The 25,537-nt window shown below is 41.7% G+C and overlaps 2 protein-coding genes across 6 annotated transcripts in view; one reads left to right on the plus strand and one right to left on the minus strand.

Moving 5' to 3' along the window:
- Positions 1–25,537, plus strand: part of LTBP1 (latent transforming growth factor beta binding protein 1) — a 177,575-nt gene that overhangs the window by 79,030 nt on the left and 73,008 nt on the right. For all 5 annotated transcript variants that reach the window (XM_064158748.1, XM_064158743.1, XM_064158744.1 and 2 more), the window contains 3 exons: positions 5,988–6,090; positions 12,997–13,068; positions 24,917–25,039. In XM_064158748.1, the coding sequence (XP_064014818.1) occupies positions 5,988–6,090; positions 12,997–13,068; positions 24,917–25,039 (298 nt within the window). The remainder of the gene's footprint in view (positions 1–5,987; positions 6,091–12,996; positions 13,069–24,916; positions 25,040–25,537) is intronic.
- Positions 24,884–25,537, minus strand: part of LOC135183585 (uncharacterized) — a 97,803-nt gene continuing 97,149 nt past the window's right edge. The window contains exon 3 of the mRNA XM_064158764.1: positions 24,884–25,462. The gene's annotated coding sequence lies outside the window, so the exon portion shown is untranslated. The remainder of the gene's footprint in view (positions 25,463–25,537) is intronic.

Raw genomic sequence — 25,537 nt, forward strand, 5'->3', positions numbered from 1 at the left:
ATCAGAGCAGCAAAATGTGTTTATAGCTCTTACTGCATAACCTAATGTATTGATACCACTGTATGCAATATGATCACATTGTGTGTAGTCTGGAGGCAGTGACAGTATTTGCATGCAAGTATTTGCAATTCAACTGTGTAAATACCTCTGAAGTTCAGATTTAACAAAACATTTCCTATGGAGGCAAATTTCAGGTATTTTCAATTTTTTTGACAGCTGTGTGGAATGAACTACCCTATTCTTTGGGCAGGAAAACTGATAAAAGCAGAATTCAGCACTTCATACTGGTACTTTTCCTCTTAGAGCACTTTTAAAACCTTTTTTTCATCAGAACAGTCTTCACAATGCCATCTCATAAAATAAAATAACTGTCTGGAATTGCTTGAAGCTCATGATTTGGCTTCTGAAGTTTTAAACAAATAGAGTGTCAGGAATCAGTGTGGATTCATTTCCAGCATTAATGCTTCATTCGCAATAGGTTATTTGCAAGATCAATACCCTGAAATATCAGAACATTAAAGATGTATCAGGTACCAAAACCACCAAACATTGTTTTAATTACTCAAATAGAAGAAAGATGGGTAATTTTTACTTGCCTATGAAGAATATTCTGCTTAAGCCAAAACAAATCCTTTACCAGTATTTGAGGAGGCCTGGAAGTATTTAAGTTTCTCTCCTCTGCTCATGAGACAATGCCTATTAACGAGCCAGTGCTACATGGAATAACACTCTTCATTTGTAACAACCTGTCACACAGGTGGCCAATATACTAGTTAAGTACTTTTGTTAATTGTTTCAATAGTAGGGTTTATTAAGTTTGAGCTTTGTTACTCTGCCGTGACTACAGAAAAAAAGAGAGGAGGAACAATCCAAGGTCTATGCCTGTGGAATAGTTTACAGAAAGTTGAACAGTGTATCCATTCACTTCTGCTGTTGTGGTATGTGAAATGCAGTCTTTTGAGCTGAATCCCAGAGTCATTAGCTATTAAGTCAGGCAAAGCACCTCTCCATGTCAGTCAGAGTTAAGCATGTGACACTCATTTATTTATCCGCGTGTTGTGATTTTTAACTGACAGCCCAGGAGAGGGATTTGTCGGCGTATCATGCAGGAGAGAGACTCCCAGGAAACGTCGTCCTTTGGCCAGAATCCCCTGCATTTGCCCTAAGACTAATTGCCAGACCAGGCTGTCTGCTTTACAGGCAGCCAAATTCCTTCTACTACCGAGGCAAAAGGATTTTGAAGGTATAATCCTTCATTTTCCCAGGCTTTAGAAAACATGTGGAACTCTAGTGGCAGTACACGGCTCAAGGGCTATTAGTACTCCAGGTCTGTGGAGATGGGGCAGAGGCTGTAGTCTCCACAAAGGAACAAAGAGCTGATGTGGCTTGGGGTGGCTCTTTTGCACCAGCACAGGGTCAGCCAGAATTTCAGTCTGCCATTGGTAATACTCGGTATTCACTTCAGTTATATAAAATATTGGCTTAGAAGCTTAGGCACACATGGGGAAAAATATGTGGCTTTGAAACAATACTTTCAGTGTGCTCGAGTGCTTTACCCAGGAAGAATTTTGTTTTATAGCAGTACCATGTGTGCCTCACGCTGCTGCTACTGCTGAGCTTCTTTCAGCACAGTTGAGCTTTTTTATACCAATCATTCCTGACTTCTTTGCCATCTGAACCACCAAGAACTACCTCCAAATCATAAGCTTGTGACAGAAGTATCATTCATAAAAACGTGTGCTCTTTTCCAGAAGTCAGGAATACAGGCTGAATTAGTTAAAATACATGTGGATGGTGGACAAAAATGTATAAAGCTAAGCTTAGGCAATAGCATCATTTCCATGTGTAGTGCAAGCTATATGCTTATGTTTTGCATCCCTGCTTATTTTAGCCTTATATTTATGTATTGGGAGTTATGTTGAATGGTGAACAAACTAAATATAGTTACAGATTCCCACAAGTGACTTTTCCAGTCACTTGTGACTCAGAGACTGGAACAGACTGTCTGAAGAGCTAAGGAGTTGTCAGTAGGAAGTGGGTAAGACTTTTGAAGTGGATAGAAATTGCCTAGAAGCTCCTGAACCTATAGAGACAGAGCTTCAATTCATCGATACTTAGGGATTGTGAAGGGGAGAAGCATCTTAAGAAACTGTAGCTGGCTCAGAAGTAGTTTGTGCAGTGCCATGAATATTAAAAGTATCTGAAGTACTATTAGATGTAGCAGGGTTTATCAGCCACAGAAGAGCTCTGTTCCTGCTTGGTTTAGGACTCTGCAGAGCAGTCTTTTTTTCTTTCTGATGCGTAGCTCAAAAATTACACAGATCTTACACCACTGGGAGCCCCATGTGGCAGTTGCTTTTCCACACTGACCAGTTTCTACAATGAACTGGACATTAACCAAATGATCACTGATTCTTCAAGCTTTAGTTCACCACAGAGGCAGTGGGAGCAGCAGCATTAATCATTGCCAGTTTTTTACTGACAGGACTAAAAACCACAGTTGCCAGATGACTCAGACTTTGGCATCCTTATATTTGCTCATGGTTTTTATATGGAAATTTGAAAAAGTTATGGCCACAGTGATCATGATTTTCAATAGAGTACAAATGCACCACACCTAAACTAAAAGTGGGCTTTAGTCCATTTTCCTCCTTTTTTGTTTCTGCTTTTTGTTGTTGTTGTTTCATATGCTTTTAATTTACTACTGTTAAATGACACTTTTTATTCTGAGGGAGAAGAAAAAAACCCAGCCAACCAACTTCATAGCAGCATGCTGGTGCTTATCTTAATGGAGTCTTTCCTTGACACACATGAGCTGCTAGGATGTGTCCTTGAGGCTTCTGACCCTGCAGAGGAGGACTTTGTGTTAAATAATGTACCTTACTGCCCAAATGCTCCATTTCTGAGATCATAAGGGGAGGTGTAGCACCAGCCTTGATTCCTCTCTCTTCTTTTTGGAGAAAGTAGAGTTGTAAAACTGAGGTGCAAGGAGGGGAGAAGATTTCAGTGCAGACTGGTTTATTTGACTCTCAATAGCAGCCACAGCATAGGACTTTTGGAAATGGTTTCTCTGGCTTTGAGCAGGCAGTCTAGGAAGGAATTGAGCAGCTATGATTATGAAACAAAACTGAGTAGCCATGATTGTAAAGTACAATTGTCTTTCCTAGAGCATGCTCACCTGGAATGCAGTCTCTTTTAGCCTTGCGCTGTTCATGCTGTCACTGGAAAATGAGGCTTGAAGCATAAGTGGTGCTAGCCTTTATAAGGGTGAGATGTGGAGATGCAGCATAACTTTGCAAAGTTGACCTAGTGCTAAAAGCTCTGTGTCTTGAGCAAGGCTGACTTTTCCCTGGAACAGAGGATGCTCACATGTCCCTTGACAGATGTCTGATCTTCACATTGAGCAAGTGCTGAGCTGCCGCAGGTTGCACAATACTGTTTGGTGTTTAAACTGTGTTCTGGTACTGCTTTTAATTTGTTGGCACCTGGAGAAGTATCTTCCAAAAAGGGGCAGAGAAGACAGCTGGGATGATGTCTTCAGCCCTCCCCACACAAAGTGGGAACCCTCTGGTGACTCAGAACCCTGACATTGTGAAGTAGTCTGCTGCCCTGTTAGTAGTTACACTGTGGTGCTACACAAAGTCTGTACTTCAGAAACACTGTTGGCTTATGGGTGTCAGTATGATTAAGAGCACATAGGGAAGATTCTGAAAAGGTTGGAGGAAGCTGTCAGTGCCTGTACATTCAGCATGCATCCCCATTATGGAGTGACTGGGTTGCCAGCTGAGGTGAAAGCAACCACAAGGCCACAGTCTGTGCTACAGGATGAGTCAGCTATCTTGAGCTGAAAGTTAAGTGGCAGCGAGCATTTGCGTCAGGGGTTTATATGCTGTCAGGAAGGAAAGTTAGATTGGGAAAGGTCTTCTCAATCCATACTGAGGATTCACATTTTCACATTTGAACTGTTTGCTGCAGTTCCTATTTGTATTCTGATCATGCCATGGTGGAGTCCTGCTTGACTAACCTGAGAGCATTTTATGACGCCATAACTGAATGGGTAGATTCAGGGAGAGCAGTGACTGTAGTCTACCTTGACCTTAGCAAGGCCTTTGACACTGTCTCCCTTGATATTCTAGTGAGCAAGCTGAGGAAGTGTGGGATGGAAGAGCAGACAGTGAGGTGGGTTAGGAACTGGTTGCAAGATAGAGTTCAGAAGGTGGTGATCAATGGTGCTAGGTCCAGCTGGAGAGCTGTAACCAGTGGAGTCTTGGGGCGTGTCAGGAAGAGTGAATCCAGCAAATCAAGGGAGGTTCTCCTCCTCCTCTACTCTGCCCTGGTGAGACCTTATCTTGAGTACTGTGTTCAGATTTGGGCTCCCCAGTTTAAGAAGGACAGGGATCTGCTGGAGAGGGTCCAGCGGAGGGCTAAGAGGATGATTGGGGGACTGGAGTGCATGGCTTATGAGGAGAGACTGAGGGACCTGAGGCTTTTTAGTCTGGAGAAGACTGAGAGAGGATTTAATAAATGTTTATAAATATTTGAGAGCTGGGCAGGAGGGGGGGACAGACTCTGCTCACTGCTCACTGTAGTAGGACAAGGAGCAATGGGTGTAAGTTGCAGCACAAGAGGTTCCACCTCAACACAAGGGGGAACTTCTTTGCTGTAAGGGTCACAGAGCACTGGAACAGGCTCCCCACACAGGTTGTGGAGTCTCCTCTGGAGACTTTCAAGCCCTGTCTGGATGTGTTCCTCTATGATCTGTATGGTCCTGCTCTGGCAGGAGGGTTGGACTCAATGATCTCCTTGGCTCCCTTCCAAGCCCTAATATCCTATGATCCTGTGATATCAGCGTTTGCTTGGAAAGTGTTAATAAGGGCAGCTGTTGTGTTTTGTGATCTTTCATCAATACCTATTTAACAGGCTTGCATGTACTGTTTTTCACATATGCATCTCAGAAATAAAATAAGCTTTCTTTACCATGCAAAATGGAAGAAAATTGAAAAAAGATAATAGAATTATTGCCTGCAAGTCTTAATCTGAATGTAAATACAATTCCAGCAGAATGCATAATTAATATAGTCTGGATCAGAGAAAACTAGTAATTTTCATTTAAAAAATGAATGAAGGATTCATTTAAATATTTGCATGAAGGAAAACACTTGTTGGGAAAAACACTGACTGGATTCAGTCACTTATTACCTTTTTCAGTGCCTGAGCAGCAGAATCTGTCATTACAATTTGGCAGTTTTCAGTAAGTGGTCATAAACATTAAGCATAAGTTGGCAGGAAATTGAGGCTTTTAAAGTGCAACTAACATTCTAGAAGTCGCAGTCAAAAGTTTTTGTCTTTGTTTTAGAAAGTAATTAGAAAGATATTTTAGATAATCTGTGCAGCTTTGGAGAAAGTGAGCAAGCACATTTTTATGAGGGAAAATGTAAGAAAGAGATGCCAGTGGCATGTTGCTACCTTGGAAATATTCTCACTCGTCCTATGACATACTGCTTAGTCTCTTCTGCTTATTTCTCCTTATTTTCAAGCTGTTACAAAGAAATGTACTAATTTACCTATGTCTGTGTAGAGTGCCACTGCAATGCATGGGCACTATCTAAGTTCAGCTAAGAACTCCAGTGAATCTTCACTGGCTCAGCGAGAGGTTGACCCAAGATGACTGAAAAATAATGTTATGCTAGCAGTGAGCATCTTATGGTATAGGACAAGGGGCAGTGGTTTTAAACTAGAGCAGGGTAGATTTAGGCTGGGCATAAGAAAGATGTTCTTTACAATGAGAGTGATAAAATACTGGATCAGGTTGCTCAGGAATGTGGTTTAGGCCCCATCTCTGCAGATACTTGATGTGGCCCTGCACAGACTAGTTGATTTGGAGGTGTCTTTGCTGACTGCAACAAGGCTGGACAAGATGACCTTTGAGGGTCCTTTCCAACCCAATGCAATCTCTGACCAGAGCATTCTTTTCCTGACTTTTCCAGTGTGGCAAAGCACTTCCTGGACTTTCCAAGCAAGAAGACTGCTGTGGAACTGTGGGTACTTCCTGGGGTTTTAACAAATGCCAGAAGTGTCCCAAGAAGCCATGTAAGTGGTTTTTTTTTTGTTGTTGTTGTTATTCTCTGGATCAATTTATGATGTTTTTCTTCCTATTAAAAAAAAAAAAAGTAGCCTATTAGAATATTTGATGGTTTGGTTAGAGACTGATTGCAGAAACTGGAATGCTCCTACATATCAGCAGCATTGTAATGTGTAGGCACTCGGTGCAGCCAACAAAGTTAACATTCTCCTCCTTTGAGTCAGTGATGCACAGTTGTGTTTTCTCTGTGCAGGAAAGATAACATCAAATTATCTTGTCTCCTCCAGCTGGATTTATTTATGTAAAAGTTTGCCCAGTTAAATTACAAAGGCGCCAGCTCCTGCTTGGAGAGAATGCAGTGACCTTTTGGGTCTGCAGATGAACTTTCAAGTTTGGAGCCAAAGTTTTCCAGGCTCCACATTGACAGTTTCATTTTCTTTTTGCTTTGTTCTTGAAACATCTGCCTCAACAATTAGGCAATGACATAGGCTTTCTTCACAGTTTTCTTCTGATGTGATGATATATTGGATTGAGGAATAAAACTGGAATTATTTGCATGATAGATGAAGCTAGTCCAGGAAACTTCTTGGGAATTATATTGTCTCCCAGTAGTGCTTTTGTCATGTCATATTTTCATCACTAAATGAAAGGTGAGATGTGATACTGGAATCTCTGCTTTGCAGATGGAGTGGACCTGCATTTAGTAGGCCAAAAATAGCACAGGGAGTTGCAGTCATTCTTATGTAGGTCTTCTATGTTGCTGTTATTTGTACAGATAGCAATGCTGGAAACATGTTCAGTGTTCAATGTTTTTGGAAGCATATTTTTGCCTGCAAGTCTTAATCTGAATGTAAATACAATTCCAGCAGAAAACCTGCTGTTACTCCTCTGACTCTTCCTTCCACAGAAGATTCTGATATAAATTTATGCTGACTCAATCTGATGTGCTAGTTTAGAAAGCATTTAAACTTTGCATTTTGGACTGTTTTTGTTGTCTGATATGCTTTCATAAGAGCCCCTCCTTGGGATCTTTGAGGGCTCTATTAAGTTACTCCTGTAGCACATTAATACAGTTGCTAACGGAGACATGATTTTGTGTGGATGTATGAATTGGGAAATGTGTTCTGATTTTATAGTTTTCTCTAAAGAGGTAGCAGTTTAACTCCAACTTGAAGTCTTGCTCATCAGAAGCATGTGGGCATGTGGAGTGTTGCTTAGTGGATGTAGGTATGCCATAAGAAAAACCCTGAAATCCTTAAATGTACTTGAACCAAAAACTGGTTGGAAGTACTAATACAGTTTTTTGATGCCTGTTTCAAGGGGACACCCATTTGGTAGTTCTTCATCACTCAGATAGAGTATTTGGTTGTCTCAACTTAGAATCCACAACAAATGAGAGGTTGATCAGGCAGCATTCTAATGCCAACACACTCAGCATGATGTAAAGAGCAAGCAAATAGGGAAATGCTGGGACCCTATGCCCAAAATGTTCCCTAGGTGGATAGAGAAGTGCCTGAACTCACTCTAAAATCTCTCCTGAAATCCACCACCCTTTTTTTGAAGCATTTAGCAAGAACATTTTTTAAACCCTAATTAAGATGAGCACTCTCCTTTTGTTGTAAAAGCTTAATGGCTAGGAGATTCACTCAGAGTTCCTTTGTATGCCAGAAAATTTTCCCATTTACATTTTCTACCTATGAGGAGATGTCCTAACCCATAAAATGTAGAAACAATTCTTGGAACAGGACTGGGAACCCAGTCTTTCTCTCAGTGTCCTTAATTACTTCTGGTATGAGTCATACTCACTCTTGAGCTCAATTTGGGCTCAATCTGGAATATTTTAATGGGTTTTATGTGACTGTATGATTTCAAGAGGAGACAGAATCCTGCCACTTGGAATAATCCTTTCCTTGTGATTAAAACATTCCTGGAAAGTAGGACTTTTGGTCTCCTAGACATAATGAGATACATTTCTCATCTTTCTAGGTGGAAGCTCTCACTGTAAATTAGTTTTTTGAAGAAGGGAGGAGGAGATGGGTGCACTGTCAGTTTTATCCATATTCAATACAGTATCACCTACCATATGTTATATTGGGATTATGGTTTGATAGGTGCATACCTCAGGAATATTCACTGTCAGGAAACTTTGGTAGCTCTCTCTGTGTTCTCTTAGGCTAGATTTGATTTAAGAATGAGCTCTTCAGTTGTGCCATGACTTACAACAATTCCACATGAGCACAAATAGAATAGTGACTTTTTAGATTTCTTAAGGTGATAAACTCAGAATGTTGCAGAAGTTTAAGCGTCTTACAGCATTTTAGAGTTTTATAGGTGTTCATTTTGAATTTAGGCATGCAACTTCAACGTAATTTTGGATTTGGGCCTAACCATCATTTGTGCAAAGGTGTCAAATTAAGCCTCATGACAGTATCAAAGTATTATGCTTCTCTAGAGCAGTTTCAAAAGATAAATACAAATTTATTATAAGTGTGGAATGGTTTCTTAAGGATTTGTATTTTAAGTTTTTGTTAGGGATTTTTGTTCATTTTTTGTTTGGGGTTTTTTTTTTACAATAATGAGAATGTTTCAGTGATAAAAAGAGTATGTGTACATATTTATGTGTGTGTGCATATATACATATGTAAAATGTGCTGTTGTGGCCAAGAAGGCCAATCATAGAATCAACGAAACAACCAGGTTGGAAGAGACCTCCAAGATCAGCCAGGCCAACCTAGCACCCAGCCCTAGCCAGTCAACCAGACCATGGCACTAAGTGCCTCATCCAGGCTTTTCTTGAACACCTCCAGGCACGGTGACTCCACCACCTCCCTGGGCAACCCATTCCAATGCCAATCACTCTCTCTGCCAACAACTTCCTCCTAACATCCAGCCTAGACTTCCCCTGGCACAGCTTGAGACTGTGTCCCCTTGTTCTATTGGTGGGTGCTCAGGAGAAGAGGCCACCCCGCACCTGGCTACAGCCTCCCTTCAGGTAGTTGTAGACAGCAATGAGGTCCCCCCTGAGCCTCCTTTTCTCCAGGCTAAACACCCCCAGCTCCCTCAGTCTCTCCTCATAGGGTTTGTGTTCCATTCTGGGTTGTATTAGAAGGGATGTGGTTAGTAGGTCGAGAAGTTCTCCTCCCCCTCTGCTCTGCCTGGTGCCCTGCATCTTGAATGTTGAGTCCCATTCTGGGCCCCTCAATTCAAGGAGGACAGGGAACTGCTTGAGAAAGTCTAGCACAGAGCCAGGAGGATGATTAAGGGAGTGGAACATCTTCCTTCCAGGAGAGAAAGAAGGAGCTGGGGCCCTTTAGTTTGGAGAGGAGTCTGAGGAGTGACCTCATTCATGTATAAATATATAAAGAATGAGTACTAAGAGGATGGAGCCAACCTCTTCTTGATGTCCCCTGACAGGACAAGGGGCAATGAGTGGAAGTTGAGGCATAGGAAGTTCCATGGAAACATGAGGAAAAAAAATTTCAGTGTGAGGGTGATGGAACATTGGAACAGGCTGCCCAGGGGGGTTGTGGGGTCTCCTTCTCTGGAGAGATTCAAAACTCTCCTAGATGCATTCCTGTATGACCTGCTCCGGAAGGCTGGTTGGATTAGATGATTTTTTTGAGGTCACTTCCAGCCCCTAACATTCTGACATCCTTTGAATATCACACATATAATACACATATAATATCACATATATGTGTATATATATATATATATGATACTGGATGGAAAAACTTGAGAGTCAAGTAAGTTATTATGGAGTTCTCAGCTAAGTGCTGCCCATGGTAATGTTTCAGCAGGCAAAGTTAGTCTCATGTTAGTTCTGTGTAGTTTTGACCTGCTGTGATCCTTCACTAAATTGATACCAGCCTTTTTTATTGGACACTTTTTGGAAGCAAACATACTTCCTTTTGCTCTTGTGATTTTATGTGTCATACATTTTGTTTAATTTTGACTTGCTTTCATGGTATGTCATCAGGTTGCATTTCACATGATCTTCTGTGAGAGCCACTTGAGCAAAACACTGAAGTATGTCTTTCAGTCTTGTTAGCAGGCACTTTGTTCCTCTCTTTAGTCAGCAACTTAAAGAGGTACATGAGGTACATGAGTTTACCTGTGTCTTGTTCCTATGGCCTTGAACAGGGCTGTGTCACTCTGTGGAGATGTACTTGTGTCTTTTGGGACAATAGCCACTGCTGTCAGGGCTACTGTCTTGTTGCAGACTCAAGTGCCTTGGCCTGAGCCAGCTCCCATGTCTGTGAGTTTACTGATTATTTGGTGTTGCTGCAAACCAAGTCACTTTGGAACACATCTCCATTTTTGAGGGCTTCTACATGAGATGATTTTTAAGATCAATTGCATTTCTGTGTTACATAGGGAATGCTGTGATTGTTGAGGCTTCCTGCTAACAGTTATTAATTGCAAACAGGTTTTTTAAGTGAGTAAAGGGTAAGTAATGTCGGACTCAATCCAGCTCCCACATGGAGCCATCGTTGAACAAGCTCCTTACTCTACTGTGACCTGCTTATGTTGGGGCTCTTTGTAGAAGGAAGAAAACAGCTGCTAGTAAGCTGCTGTTTCCTGTTCAGTGTGGGAGTAGAATGATGAGGGAGGGAGAGGTTAAAATCTCTGACCTCACTCCACCACTGCACTTTCTAGAGCAGCTGAGTCATCCTGGAAGGGAAAATAAGTTGTGCCAGGCCTTTTCCAGGCCTGCAATTAATGGGCTGGTCTCTATCTACAACCAGAAGAGCTCTGCTCTTCGTCTGTTTTCCTCTGCCAGGCTGTACTGCAGTGTACCATTCATGCCTACAAAAAGTTGAGAGACTTGCTTGGGTTTAGTGCGAACTCGAGCTAGATCTGTAATGACAAACACAGACAAGTTAGGACATAATCAGTGCCATCATGAATCTCATTCTGTCAACATGAGCATTAGGAGTTTAGCTGACATTTTTGGAGACCAGAAGTAGGTTAATCCATTGTGCTTTAGAAAATCTCACCTTAGATTTCAATTATTTTTAACATTGAGAAAATGGTACAGCTGCCACAAAAATATGTAGCTGCTAATTTGTCATGAGAGATGAAATTTTCAGTTTTTAATTTGTGGTCACGTGGTTGTAGTCAACATAAAGCTGGACAAGTATTCAAAATTGTAAGAACAATATTGCTTTCTTTTGGCACACACTATTTTTGTGTTTAACCATTTTGCCTCTTTAAGCAGTCTCTGAGGAGAATCCTGATGTTCTGATCCAGCTATTATTTTAACTCAGTCACAGCCATTTTAAATGAAACTATCTCACCTCTTAAAGAAAAGTGTCTCACTTTAGAAAGTGCTAATTGAGATCATCACTTAATTTTTTTTCATTGCTGTCTCCAACTACCTGAAGGGAGGCTACAGCCAGGTGGGGGTTGGTCTCTTCTCCCAGGCAACCAGCAATAGAACAAGGGGACACAGCCTCAAGTTGTGCTGGGGGAAGTCTAGGCTGGATGTTAGGAGGAAGTTGTTGGCAGAGTGATTGGCATTGGAATGGGCTGCCCAGGGAGGTGGTGGAGTCACCATGCCTGGAGGTGTTCAAGCAAAGCCTGGATGAGGCACTTAGTGCCATGGTCTGGTTGAGTGGCTAGGGCTGGGTGCTAGGTTGGCCTGGTTGATCTTGGAGGTCTCCTCCAACCTGGTTGATTCTGTGATTCTGTGAAAAGCTTTAGAACTAATGTGGATTTCCCCCCCTGTTTTTTACAACCTTCTAATTACCCTTTTCACAATGAGCTGCAAGGTTAAATGTACAATTTAGGCATTATATATGCAAAGTGAAACCAATAATGGTCAAAGAATGACCTCACTCAGTTGTTCTGCCTTATTTGACAGTTTATATACAGTAAAGGTGAAGAGTAATGTGTTTGGGTTTGGTTGGGTTAGGGTTTTTTTTTTGGCCTGATGAATGTTTGGAACACTTTTAAAGGAAAACAGAAGATGTGACCAAGTGTAAGGTATCTCTGTTGTAGAATTCAAATTAGGAAAAAACTTTCTTGACTCTTATCAAAGGAGCTTATGTGATCATAGTGCCAAAAGTTTATTCTTGTATGTTTAATAAAATACTGGGATTTGTCAAGAGGTTGACTTTTAGGTTAGTGCATAACCACACAAACTTACTGCTCTCAATTATGATGTTACAACAGCTTAAGAATCATAAGTAATTGTCTGTAATCTTCAAAGCAACCTTAAATGAAGGAGAGAAACAAGAAATAGGCATAAAAATCTAATTAAGGAACACCTTTGATCTTGGCAAAGTTGAGTTCAGTCTGTATTTTGCAGCAGTGTACACTGTTCAGCCAATTCAGTGGCACAGTCTTCTAAAATTCAGCAGTTTTGTTAGGCAAATCTCAAATGTGTCTCTTTGTCTCACCTTCTTTGGAAAGTTAATTTGTGTCTATGTCAAGTATCTTTTAAATTCACTGTGATGGGAGAAATGGTACCCAACAATTTTGCTTAACATTGAAGATACTTCTGCTTTCTAAAATATTCCACTTCTAAAACCATTGAGTTTCCATCATGAATCCCCAACTTTATCTTTTCTGAACATTGTATTTGTAGATGGGTTGGGAACGTAATTACTTGAATATTTGTGAGCATCTAGGATGAAAGATAATGTCCTGATTGCAAAGAGTTCATTTATTGGAAAGAACACGGATTTGACTGGATATCTGAAGACTTCAGTGGTATGCATGTGGAAAGAGATGGCATTAAGGTTACCTGTGCAACCTTCATTTGTTGTTTCTTGGCCTTTTATGCCTAAGCATACTTCACTGAAAAGTACTTTTTGTTTTATACTTGCATAATAATTTGTCTGTGAGGCTCTCTAAGGGTGTAAATCACTACTGTTTCACTGATACAATCTTTTCCTTGTTTTATTCAGCTTATCATGGATACAGTACTGTGATGGAATGCCTACAAGGCTACAAGAGGATCAATGCCACATTTTGTCAAGGTATGATAGTGCCCATAATTGATCATGTTTGGTTTGAGTAGCAGTTTTGCACGACAGAATGTTTTATGCTTCTGACTTAGATGAATTAATCCAGTCCATTGATTTGTATTAGGGGGAAATTGTTGAGGCTGTGTTTAACTCTTTCCAAGTATTGGCAATTCTACGTAGAGCTTATTTTTGTGCCATGGCAAAAAAAAATTCAAACCTCACTGTATACCCTTGTGTTCTTTGCTGATTGTATAAAGGTGACTTCACAAGGATTCATTTGTGTTGTGTTTCACTAAATGTAAGTTATTCTGCCAGATCTTTTGATAAACCTGCTGACTTTTTTCAGTTGTGAGATGAAACTAGCAATAGAGAATGATTTCTATAATCATGAAAGTGTAGTGGAATTGGAGAAGAATTCTTTTGGACTTCAGAGGTTAGACATAACAGTACTGAGACCAGCCAGATAATGTCTCTCGCAAAGGGAAATGAGCAACGATGTGTAGAATCATAGAATCAACCAGGTTGGAAGAGACCTCCAAGATCAGCCAGGCCAACCTAGCACCCAGCCCTAGCCACTCAACCAGACCATGGCACTAAAGTGCCTCATCCAGGCTTTGCTTGAACACCTCCAGGCACGGTGACTCCACCACCTCCCTGGGCAGCCCATTCCAATGCCAATCACTCTCTCTGCCAACAACTTCCTCCTAACATCCAGCCCAGACTTCCCCCAGCACAACTTGAGACTGTGTCCCCTTGTTCTGTTGCTGGTTGCCTGGGAGAAGAGACCAACCCCCACCTGGCTACAGCCTCCCTTCAGGTACTTGTAGACAGCAATGAGGTCCCCCCTGAGCCTCCTCTTCTGCAGGCTGCACACCCCCAGCTCCCTCAGCCTCTCCTCTTAGGGTTTGTGCTCCAGGCCCCTCACCAGCCTTGTTACCCTTCTCTGGACACCTTCCAGCACCTCAACATCTCTCTTGAATTGAGGGGCCCAGAACTGGACACAGCACTCAAGGTGTGGCCTGACCAGTGCTGAGTACATGAGGAATAACCTCCCCCATCCTACTATCATGCATCCCTCTAAGCATGGCCCAAGAGAGACAAGTGCTTTTGATATCTCTAGTAGTTGTGCACAAACCTTACCATAAACACAGTGATTTCCTAGACAGCAGCAACCCAGCAGGCATTCAAGGGCATTCAGTTTGTTTCAAGGGGGTGTTGGCAGAACTTACATCATGGAAACTAAGGTCCTTAATCAGGGCTTACATGCAGTTAAAAAAATTACCTGGTGCTTGTGACAGTTGTCAGAATTAGGCCAGGAAGTTGTTTCAGTGAGCAGTGACAGGCTGATAGAGAGGGAAGACATATGTCTCTGAGTAGAGGCATAATGGGGAGCTAGGTCCTGACATGGCATTGGTTGTTGTACTAGGTTTTGATAGTTTTTCCTCTGGCACATTTTTGTTCTGTGTAACTAATGTGCAAAAATATGAAGCTTTAAATAGTTTGATTTATTATTTCTGTCGTTATCGTACAAGGGACAGCTATAGAGGCTAAATATAACTTGTACTTGGTACATAGAAACTTACAGCCTTGAGTTTAATCAGACAATGGAAACTGGATTATCTCACCAGAAGGGGATTGTTGATATATTGAGAATGAGGACAGTCTTTTCCTGGAGAAGACAGAGATGGTAACTGATGCAGGCTCCACTTACTGTCTTACTGAGACGTGGATGACTTCATTGTAGTTTACTAACCAGCACACTCAAAAAAGGAGGTACGAGTAAGGAAGGAACTGGAAGAAGGAATGCCCATGAAACAAAGCCAGAGTTAAATTTAGTCCTATTGAACTAAGTTACAAGATTATCATTTTCTTTCAGACAGTCACCTTTTGACCTGTTTGAAAGGTCATCAGGAAAGCCAGCTTCATATGGGAAAGCTACAGGCAGGAGATGTTTCAGTCCTCAAGTGGTCATTAGCATATGCTCCTTAATGGGTGGGGCAGAAGTGTCCCGTTTGTTTTTCTGAAGCAGACAAGCTTTTCCAGAAGACAAGAGGACAGGGCTAAGGAGGAAAGTGCAGTCCATATCACAAGCACAATGCAAAGCAGCAGCAGTACCTGTGAAAACTCTAAGCAGCTGCCAGAGCAGAGTATTCCTACTCGTGTAAAAATCCCTGCAGTTAAATAGACAAGGGGAGGCACAGCATGTCCTTATGCAAGCATATGTTTTAATTAGATTATTCTTTGTCCAAAGTTTAGTGTGCATGCTGTGGCCAGACTCAGAAAGGGCCAACATTACTAGGCCAAATAGTAATAGGGATACATTTCTGAGTCCCTGCCTGCAGCTAAAAGAGATTGCTGTTTTCACCTAAATACTATCCAACTTTCACTGCCTTTGAAAGCTCTGATCTAAAAGCCTAATTAACCTTTTGTTCTACATTGATTTTCCAATCAAAAGTCTTCTTGGTTTACAAAGTCTATGTAGTATTAGTTTGATTAATAACCAGATCATGTTGGGTTTTTTTTCCAAGTGAGTGAACTGATGTAATGAAACATTCTTCTCCTTAATGTGTATGTAGGACAACAAAGAACCCTCTGTGTGTATGCTAATTTGAACAGCTTAGTGTAATTGTTATCAAGAAAGCCTTTCCCCCCCCCTCAGTAATTATCTTTTCAATGGGATGATTTATTACATGTACACACATGAATGCCCTAAGGCTGTCGTTTAAGCCAAAGTACTGCTTATCAGCCTTGCAGAATCCACATGTGATGCTAATTTTTGGGTCTCTGTTTAGAATTATACTTTACTGTTTTCTTCTGCTAATGGTTTTCTTGGAAAACTGAAATAGAATGAAGAAAACAGCTGGTGGAAAGGTTTGATTCATCTTTCTGGAAACTAACATACTGCCAATAGAGCACTTTAAAAATCTTATCAGGGAGAAATGGAAAAGTACCTAGACACTTGTTTTTCAGTGAAAATGTTGTGCATGGAACTTTATGAGAAGCCCCCATATGCTTAAAGCTAAATATAGATGAGCTTGCAGAGTCTAGGACTTGAATTCTGTAATCATGCACTCTGGGGACTTCAAGCTTTCTTCTTGGCTTCACCATGATTTGAAATAAATCATGAAGGTATATTCTGCCTTCCTACATTTGTCCCTAAGATATAGTAATAAGCTTCTTTCTCTGCATCTTGTATATTTATCTTACTGCTTCTAAGTAATAAAAGGACTTCATAAGAAATGCTAATGTTTCTTAGTTACTAAGTTAACAAACTTCTTTCAAAGGAGTTGTTTTATGATGATCATACTGTGAAGTAAATGTATCTCCAGAAACTGGGCTGACTTGCTGTTTGGACTTTGATTATGTGTTGGAAAAGTGTGGCTCTGCAAACTTACATACCAGTAAATTCCACACAGCAGCACAAAACAAGTCGAATTGATTTCTTCAGCTGCTACTCTGTTAGCTCACAGAAATCAGTGAGTCACTTCTTAGAATAAGCAACTGTAGCTTTTTACTGTAATTAAAAAAATAAGACAAAAAAAGGAAAGGCAGCAGTAGTTTCATTAGCAACCAAATGTTGTAGTTTGTTTCTTTTCATAGAATAGAATCATAGAATCAACCAGGTTGGAAGAGACCTCCAGGACCATCCAGTCCAACCTAGCACCCAGCCCCAGCCACTCAACCAGACCATAGCACTAAGTTCATCATCCAGGCTTCTCTTGAACACCTCCAGGCACGGTGACTCCAGCACCTCCCTGGGCAGCCCATTCCAATGCCAATCACTCTCCAGCCTAGACTTCCCCCGGCACAACTTGAGACTGTGTCCCCTTGTTCTGTTGCTGGTTGCCTGGCAGAAGAGACCAACCCCACCTGGCTACAGCCTCCCTGCAGGTAGTTGTAGACAGCAATGAGGTCACCTCTTCGTTGTTTGTATTTCTCAGGTTATTATTGAGACAACTATAATGAAGGCAGTAAAATCTTGAGAGTATATTTTTCTTGGAACTGAGGCTATTGCTAGCAGTTAACAATACAGCTACAGCAACAGTGGTCTCAGTAGGTACAGTTGTAATTGATTTTCATAAAGAGACTGGAAAATGATGCCTGCAGATTGAGTCAGTATGGAGAACATGCGGTCAGATGACACTGCTAGTGGAACCCAGTATACACCTACCAGAATTAGTCACATTTTCACAAACTGGACTTAAATTGAATATTTCATCTTAATGTGTGCAACATGAGCTATCATGTATATTAAAACCCTTACTTCATGAAGGCATCTGTCAAAGCAGATTTTAACTAAATAACAGTGTGTAACCACAAGGTGATTTTAATGAAGAAGTTTCCCAGTACTTTGACAAATTCTAATTAGTGTCTAATTCATTTTGAAGCATGTTTTGCTTAAATACAGCAAAGTTTCTTAAGTGTGTGTGGTTTTCATGGAAAGGCAAGTTACTTGCTTTGCATCAGAGGGAGATAAACATTTTCTGCTCAGTTTTAATCCTTAGTCTTTTAAACAAAGTCAGTGTTTGAAAAGCATAGAAATCTGATTTCAGAGCTAAGTCCAGAGGACTTAGGTTGTTCAGCCTGGAGATTAGGAGGCTCAGGGGAGACCTCATTGCTCTCTACAACTACTGGAAAGGAGGTTGTGGCCAGGTAGGGGTTGGTCTCTTCTCCCAGGCAACCAGTGACAGAACAAGAAGACAGAGTCTCAAGCTGTTCCAGGGGAGGTTTAGGCTGGATGTTAGGAAGAAGTTCTTCACCGAAAGAGTGATTGCTCCTGAAATGGGCTCTCAGGGGAGAAGGTGGAGTCACTGCCCCTGCAAGTGTTTAAATAAAGACTGGATGTGGTGCTTAGTGCCATGTTTTAGTTGATTAGATGGTATTGGGTAATAGGTTGGTCTTGAAAGTATTTTCCAACCTGCTTAGTTCTGTGATTCTGTGAATTCCAAGGAGACCTTAGTTTTCCTGGTTGCCTCCCTACATCCTCTGACAAGAGTCTTATATTCCTCCCAGGTGGCCAGCCCCTCCTTCCGTGACTTGTAGACTGTCTTTCAGAATTTATGTGGTGACCTTTGGCTTTTCTGAACTCACAGACTCTTCTGCTTGGGCAAAAGTATTTTCTTTTACATTAGCAGATAGGTTTAAAGAACATTCTGGCAGAAGATGGTGGCTACCACCAGAACACAGTAATAAACATATGTGTTCGGTCCATGGTGATCTTGGTGAGCATAAATTCAATGTGTTTAACATGGAGATGAAAGAATGAATTTCATTTTATGGGAATGTTTCAAATTCCAGCATGTCTGTGACCAAATATGGGCCTCACTTGCTATCTGTAAAGGGTAAAGAGTGGACTTGCACCCTGTGTTCAAATGAGCTGTAAGACTGAAGGTGGAGAAGACAGCTTTACACCACCCTAGCGTTTCCTGTGGTTCTGCATTAGGGCAGCTGGGCCTGGGTGGTCTGAAGAGCTGTTATAATGGTTAACACAGCCAAAATACAGTGAACTTCTCTTCCTAAATTCTTTGCCAGCTGGAGGCTGTCAAAGGGAAACACTACAGAGCTGATATTCCAACTGTCAGCTTCTGTAGATTGGCTTATAACAGAGCAGCTCTCTGGTGATCCACTAGTCCTTCTGCTCCACTTTGCTTGGCTGTAGTGGGCATCATGTTCTTCAGCTTTGGTTGACCTGTTAGGATGTAGAAGACTAGTAGGCTGTAAAGCATTTCTGTGTTTGCTTGCTGTGGAATTTAGTAAAGTATAATAAATAAACTAGGCAAATTAAAGGAGATCCCAGTAGCTTCATGATGCATCTAGTAAATCACTTGGCATGTTTTACAATAATCAAGCAAAACATATTCTTTCTTCAGTAAGTGGCAGGTGCAGATCTCATTTTGAGTAGGTACAGGATTTTTTTTTGCTAGGACTGGGTATTTACACTTGGGATGGTTTGTTATCCTTGGAGAAAAGGATACTCAGGCTATGTTATGGTGCCATTTATCCTGGGACAAAGCTGAAGCAACTCACTTCCTGAATGTGATTGAATTAGATATGCAATTTCTCCTAAAATTTTGATTCATACATTTCTTTGCCCACCAGGGAACTGTGAGGTCTGACAACACATGTGAGATTGCTGAACAAGTAAATAAATGCTTGGGTCAAAGAGCCCAACACTCATAATCTAGCTTGAAATGTTGAATTGGGGGTTAGGATCTTTAAGCCAGAAAGAACTGTTTAGTCAAGAGTAACAAATAAAGATGGCTTTCAAAAGTTTTCTGTTCTTTTAATGTCTTCTAGACTATTCAGTCCTTCCCTAAATCAGAGGTATTAGAAACAAATAAGTTGTTGCAGTGATGATGCCTGCTTATGGAGTCAGTTACTGGAATGGGCTGCCCGGGGAGGTGGTGGAGTCGCCATCCCTGGAGCTGTTCAAGGCAGGATTGGACGTGGCACTTGGTGCCATGGTCTAGCCTTGAGCTCTGTGGTAAAGGGTTGGACTTGATGAGCTGTGAGGTCTCTTCCAACCTTGGTGATACTGTGATCATGCAGTGAGATGATACTACTAGTGTCAGATGTCACTACTAGTGAAGCCAACCAGAATTAGTCAAATGTTCACAAATTAGACTTGAACATTTCATCTGAATGTGCAACATGAGCATTTAAACTTAAAATTTAGTTCATGCCATGCAGCTGCAAATGTGTGTGGTCAGGAGTCCAAAGTGAGGGCAGTTCTTCATCTGATTCTGTTTACTATTTGTGGAACATGATTCTGGTAAAGTGCTTTCAAACCACAGTTGTGTTTTGGGATGCTTCTAATGTGAAGCCTTGAAAATTGCCTTACCCTGGACAAAAAATCCACAAAACTTTCTTTGTGAACATTTTTAGAAGCCATGTGTAAAGTGAATTTTCTTTTTGATATCTGTATTATCTGTTTCCATCTTGTATCTACTAATTAACCTATGTAAAGTTCTTTAAAGATGAAGTTATTTTCAGACTTACTAAAACTATGTATAATTAACATGGTTTGTTACTAGTTTAGCATTAGCATGTTCCTTCTTGTTTGAAGGAATACCATCTTATGTTATTATCTTCCTCTTTCATGTGTGTTTGCTTTTGGAGGGCTGGTTGTTCGGTTTTCTCCAAGTCATGAGCTCAGCACTGGTCAGGCCACACCTTGAGTGCTGTGTCCAGTTCTGGGCTCCTCAATTCAAGAGAGATGTTGAGGTGCTGGAAGGTGTCCAGAGAAGGGCAACAAAGCTGGTGAGGGGCCTGGAACACAAACCCTATGAGGAGAGGCTGAGGGAGCTGGGGGTGTGCAGCCTGGAGAAGAAGAGGCTCAGGGGGGACCTCATTGCTGTCTACAGCTACCTGAAGGGAGATTGTGGCCAGGTGGGGTTGGTCTCTTCTGCCAGGCAACCAGCAATAGAACAAGGGGACCCAGTCTCAAGTTGTGCCAGGGTAGGTATAGGCTGGATGTTAGGAGGAAGTTGTTGGCAGAGAGAGTGCTTGGCATTGGAATGGGCTGCCCAGGGAGGTGGTGGAGTCACCGTGCCTGGAGGTGTTCAAGCAAAGCCTGGATGAGGCACTTAGTGCCATGGTCTGGTTGAGTGGCTAGGGCTGGGTGCTAGGTTGGCCTGGATGATGTTGGTGATCTCTTCCAGCCTGGTTGATTCTATGATTCTATGAAAATTACTTTGTAGTCACACTCTTAATGTAAGCAGACAAGCATTCAGTTGGGAAATGGTTGGTTTAGCTTGTTGGCTTTTTTCTCTTCAGGAAATTCAGTGGCATTGAGTCATTAGCACACTGCATTTTGACCTATGAATATCTGTGTGCATATACCAAACACTAACTGCTGTTGTTGTTAAGAGAGGACTGTTTTAAGTTCTCCTTTGTGGGAAAGATTGTGGGATAGATTAAGGACAATTTGGTTACAGTGTCTGGGTTGTTTAAGGCTAGGGAGCACTGTGATTGGTTTGGAGGAAGGCTGACCTCAACATGTACCAAGCTGTGTGCTTAGAGGAGTACATAGGAGGAGCTGAGGTGCAGCAGTCTCATCTGTACAGTACTACCACACCACCGTCACAACTCTGGTTATAGTAAAGCAGCTGTACTTTTGGATGGAATAGTAAAACCAATCACCAACAGGGGTTGTGGCATGGCACGTGGCAGGACAAGGGGTAAGGGGTTTAAGCTGGAGGAGGGGAGATTTAAACTAGATGTTAGGAAGAAGTTCTTTACAGTGAGGGTGGAGAAACTCTGGGACAGGTTGCCCAGGGGGGTTGTGTATGCTCCCTCCCTGGAGGTGTTCAAGACCAGGTTGGATGAGGCCTTGAGCGACCTGTTCTAGTGGGAGATGTCCCTGCCTATGGTGTGGGGTTGGAACTGGATGATCTTTGAGGTCCCTTCCAACCTAAACCATTCTATGATTATACTGAAACAATGGTGATCTTCCTTTTAGAATCAATTGCAGTGGGTAGATGCCTTCCATCATATTTTGAGATGTCAGGAGAAAGAAAGAACTGAAGAGACTCCAGAAAAAAAAATGAGTGCATCAGAACCAGTCTGGCTCACTAAATATTCTCTATTAATGCAGTTCTTAAACAAGATGCTTCTCTACTTATGTGGGACATTTTCCTGTTTGAAAATTGGATGGGTTGAAATGTAACCTCCTGAGATACTCCTTTACTTATGTGGGACATTTTCCTGTTTGAAGATTGGATGGGTTGAAATGTAACCTCCTGAGATACTCCTTTACTTACGTGGGACATTTTCCTGTTTGAAAATTGGATGAGTTGAAATGTAACCTGCTGAGATACTCCTTTACTTATGTGGGACATTTTCCTGTTTGAAAATTGGATGGGTTGAAATGTAACCTGCTGAGATACTCCTTTACTTATGTGGGACATTTTCCTGTTTGAAAATTGGATGGGTTGAAATGTAACCTCCTGAGATACTCCTTTACTTATGTGGGACATTTTCCTATTTGAAAATCAGATGAGTTGAAATGTAACCTGCTGTAGGAGAAATTTCAGGAGATTTTTGTGCTCTTATACCATTCCCCTTTTAAAAGGGGACACTCCCTCTGAGGTCAGAAAGTCCTGTAGTCTTGGGATTTCACTTGGAAATTCTTTTGAGGTAGAGCTGATCCTTTGTAACTCATCTGCTTTCCATTACATTTCATCCAGATTTCTAGGATAGAAATTATCACTCAGTGTAATGTGTGGCTAAGTGCATAGAGGTGAAGTTGATCCATTTGGTGTCAGGATACTAGATTAGGTACAGCCCTGGAAGAGCTGAGGGATTAACTCAACACTGAACAGGAAAAAAATTGCAGCTGACATAGCAACTGTTAGTCTGCTGTATGGTAAACTTCAGTTGTGCACTTTGGTATAGTGGGGCAGGTAGCCAAACTTGTGGAGAAAAATTAACAAGTTAGGAATGTGAAAGGTTCTTTAGGTTGGTTTCTAAAAACAAACTCCCACACATCTGTTACGTTTTTACATGCTCAACTTCTTAGCCTGAAAGATTGTGTTCAATCAGGCAGCAGCATACAATAAAGCCACATAAAACGGTGAAGGTTTTATAAGAACTGAGAAGAAAGGTAGTAAATGCTATATATTTTTAGATAAAATGATCACTGGTAACTGATTGTCAAAGAGCCAGCTGGAATATCTGGCTTCCACTTGTAACCTTTTTACCCAGCAGGCAATTTTCCCTAGCTTAGGGATAGGGAAGGAAACTCCTATGTGGAAATAATGCCCTGTAAACATTTTAAAGTAGGCCTTTTTGAATGTGCTGTCTCTGGGTTTCTGGAAGAGGAAACATGACAATTTATTGCAAAGACAATTACAGGTTGGGGGAGGAGGCTGAGTTTTTTATTAGTTCTTTATTTTAAGGTTTTGGTTATTGGTACAAGCCACATCATAGAATCAACCAGGTTGGAAGAGACCTCCAAGATCATCCAGTCCAACCTAGCACCCAGCCCTAGCCACTCAACTAGACCATGGCACTAAGTGTCTCATCCAGGCTTTGCTTCAACACCTCCAGGGACAGTGACTCCACCACCTCCCTGGGCAGCCCATTCCAATGCCAATCACTCTCTCTGCCAACAACTTCCTCCTAACATCCAGCCTAGACTTCCCCTGGCACAACTTGAGACTGTGTCCCCTTGTTCTGTTGCTGGTTGCCTGGCAGAAGAGACCAACCTCACCTGGCTCCAGCCTCCCTTCAGGTAGTTGTAGACAGCAATGAGGTCCCTCCTGAGCCTCCTCTTCTCCAGGCTAAACACCCCCAGCTCCCTCAGCCTCTCCTCATAGGGTTTGTGCTCCAGGCCCCTCACCAGCTTTGTTGCCCTTCTCTGGACACCTTCCAGCACCTCAACATCTCTCTTGACCTGAGGGGCCCAGAACTGGACACAGCACTCAAGGTGTGGCCTGACTATCATTACTGTCTGCTGAAACAAAACCCTGGTTTAGCTGACTTGGTTACAGATGATTGTCACACAGGTCCTATTCTAAGGAGCTTTGGAAGAGGCTGCCCAGAGAGGTTGTGTAGTCTGCTTCTCTGGAGACTTTCAAAACCTTCCTGGGCATGTTCCTGTGCAACCTGATCTAGGCATACCTGTGTTAGGTGGCAGGCTGGACTAGATGATCTCCAGAAGTTTATGACCAAGGCTTGAGGCCCAATGCTTGGACCATGGGAAGAATAAGTGGGTGAGATTCTGAATGGGACCCTGATGAGGTAGCCTGGTAACAGCAAACTTTATCAAAGCAGTTGTTAATTATTACAAAGTTGTCTTCCCATGGGTGCAGTCCTTCTCACTCCACTTCACATGTGGTCTGAGCTTCCTGAAGAACATTCTTGCTATTAAGATTAAGCTCTTTAGGCTGGAGATGGTATTTTTCCATTGTGCTTCTTCTAGCACAATGAACCTTCAGGCTCTACTTAATACAAATACTAAATAAGAACTGTATTTAAATGCCAGGTGGTGTTCCACCTTCTATAAAATACACATTGCTTGGAGCTTGTCTCCATCAATGTTCTTGTGAGTTATGTTTGACTTTGCCTGCAATCGTAGTCAAGAAAAGAGGGGTTAATAAACCCTTCAAAGTGCATTTATTTGTGATGGTTTGGGTGTTCCCTGCCCCCCCCCTTCCATTTTGGAAAATCACCCAGACTAGACTCAGAGGCTCTGGAAATTGAATGAAGCTTATTATTTACAGCTTAGCACAAGATACAAGCAGGTATTTACAATAGATGTGGCTATATACAAGTTACAAAGTAATACAGCAACACAACAGCCCTCCCAGAAACCAGAGTCCTCAGGAGAGGCTCCCAAACACCTTTCCACTTTCCTTCTGTCCCTCTACCTTACCCCAGATCTTGCCTTCTATTCAAGGTAGTTTGGAGTTTCAGCCAGGGGGGTTAGGCAGCAGATGGATTAGTCACACAGACAGCAGGTTAGGTTAGAGAGAGAAGTTCAGCCCCAGAGAGACAGAGAGCAACTCTGTTATCTATCTATGTTTGTCTGTTCTTGTTCTTACACATCTCAGCAAGCCTATGCATGAAGTAGACATCACCACTGTTTCACAGCCTGTAATCTAATTCTTCTCACCAAAACATTCCAGCTAGGCCCAAACTAGCACATTATTTTTTTAATTGAGAGTACTTCAGAATGATGTAGAAATGTAATTGGGTTTCTGTTAATGTTCTCAGCAGTGTTGCCAGTATGGGAAGAAGTTTTGGAAGTGTTAACTTGTAATAGTTCTCCTGCACAACTTTAAAGAAAGATAACCTCTGAAGAAAGAAGAAGAATAAAGCATGTTTCAGTATTTGATTGTTTCCCATTTCCCCACAGATATCAATGAGTGCCAGTTACAGGGTGTATGCCCTAATGGTGAGTGCTTGAATACCATGGGCAGCTATAGATGTACCTGCAAAATGGGATTTGTGCCAGATCCTACCCTCTCAAGATGCATACGTAAGTAACAGCGTTAACCAAAGTACCAAGACACAGTTAGTTGCACTTTGGGTGAGCATTTATTTGGCTGGTTCCAATTATTCCAAGTTGTCTCTGTCTTTTTTTGCTGTCACTGTGTCCCTGCTTACTTTCTTTAGTCAATCTCAGTGCTTATGCCTGGTTTCTCGCCTTTTTGTCTCCACCAGTGCCTGGCTGAAGTGCTTGCCACCTTTTCCTGGTTTTGTTGTCACAAAACATGCACTCATTCTTTCTGACTAGCCTGGATTTCTGCTTGTCACAGTTGTTTTTTCTTCATCTCTGCTAGTTCCCCAGTCAAAATCATCTTCATGTCCTGCCCTCCTCTGTTCCACTTCTGCAGCTTTGACATGGGTGGTTTCCATTACCAAACAGTCAGCCCAGGGTGATCTGTGGCACATTTCCCTTCTAATTAAGGGTTAACAATTAAGAAATAATTAGAAGAAAGAAAAAGGATAACAGCATGAATGCAAACATTCTCCT

This window comes from Pogoniulus pusillus, chromosome 18, assembly GCF_015220805.1.
Source record: "Pogoniulus pusillus isolate bPogPus1 chromosome 18, bPogPus1.pri, whole genome shotgun sequence".
Classification (NCBI taxonomy): Eukaryota; Metazoa; Chordata; class Aves; order Piciformes; family Lybiidae; genus Pogoniulus; species Pogoniulus pusillus.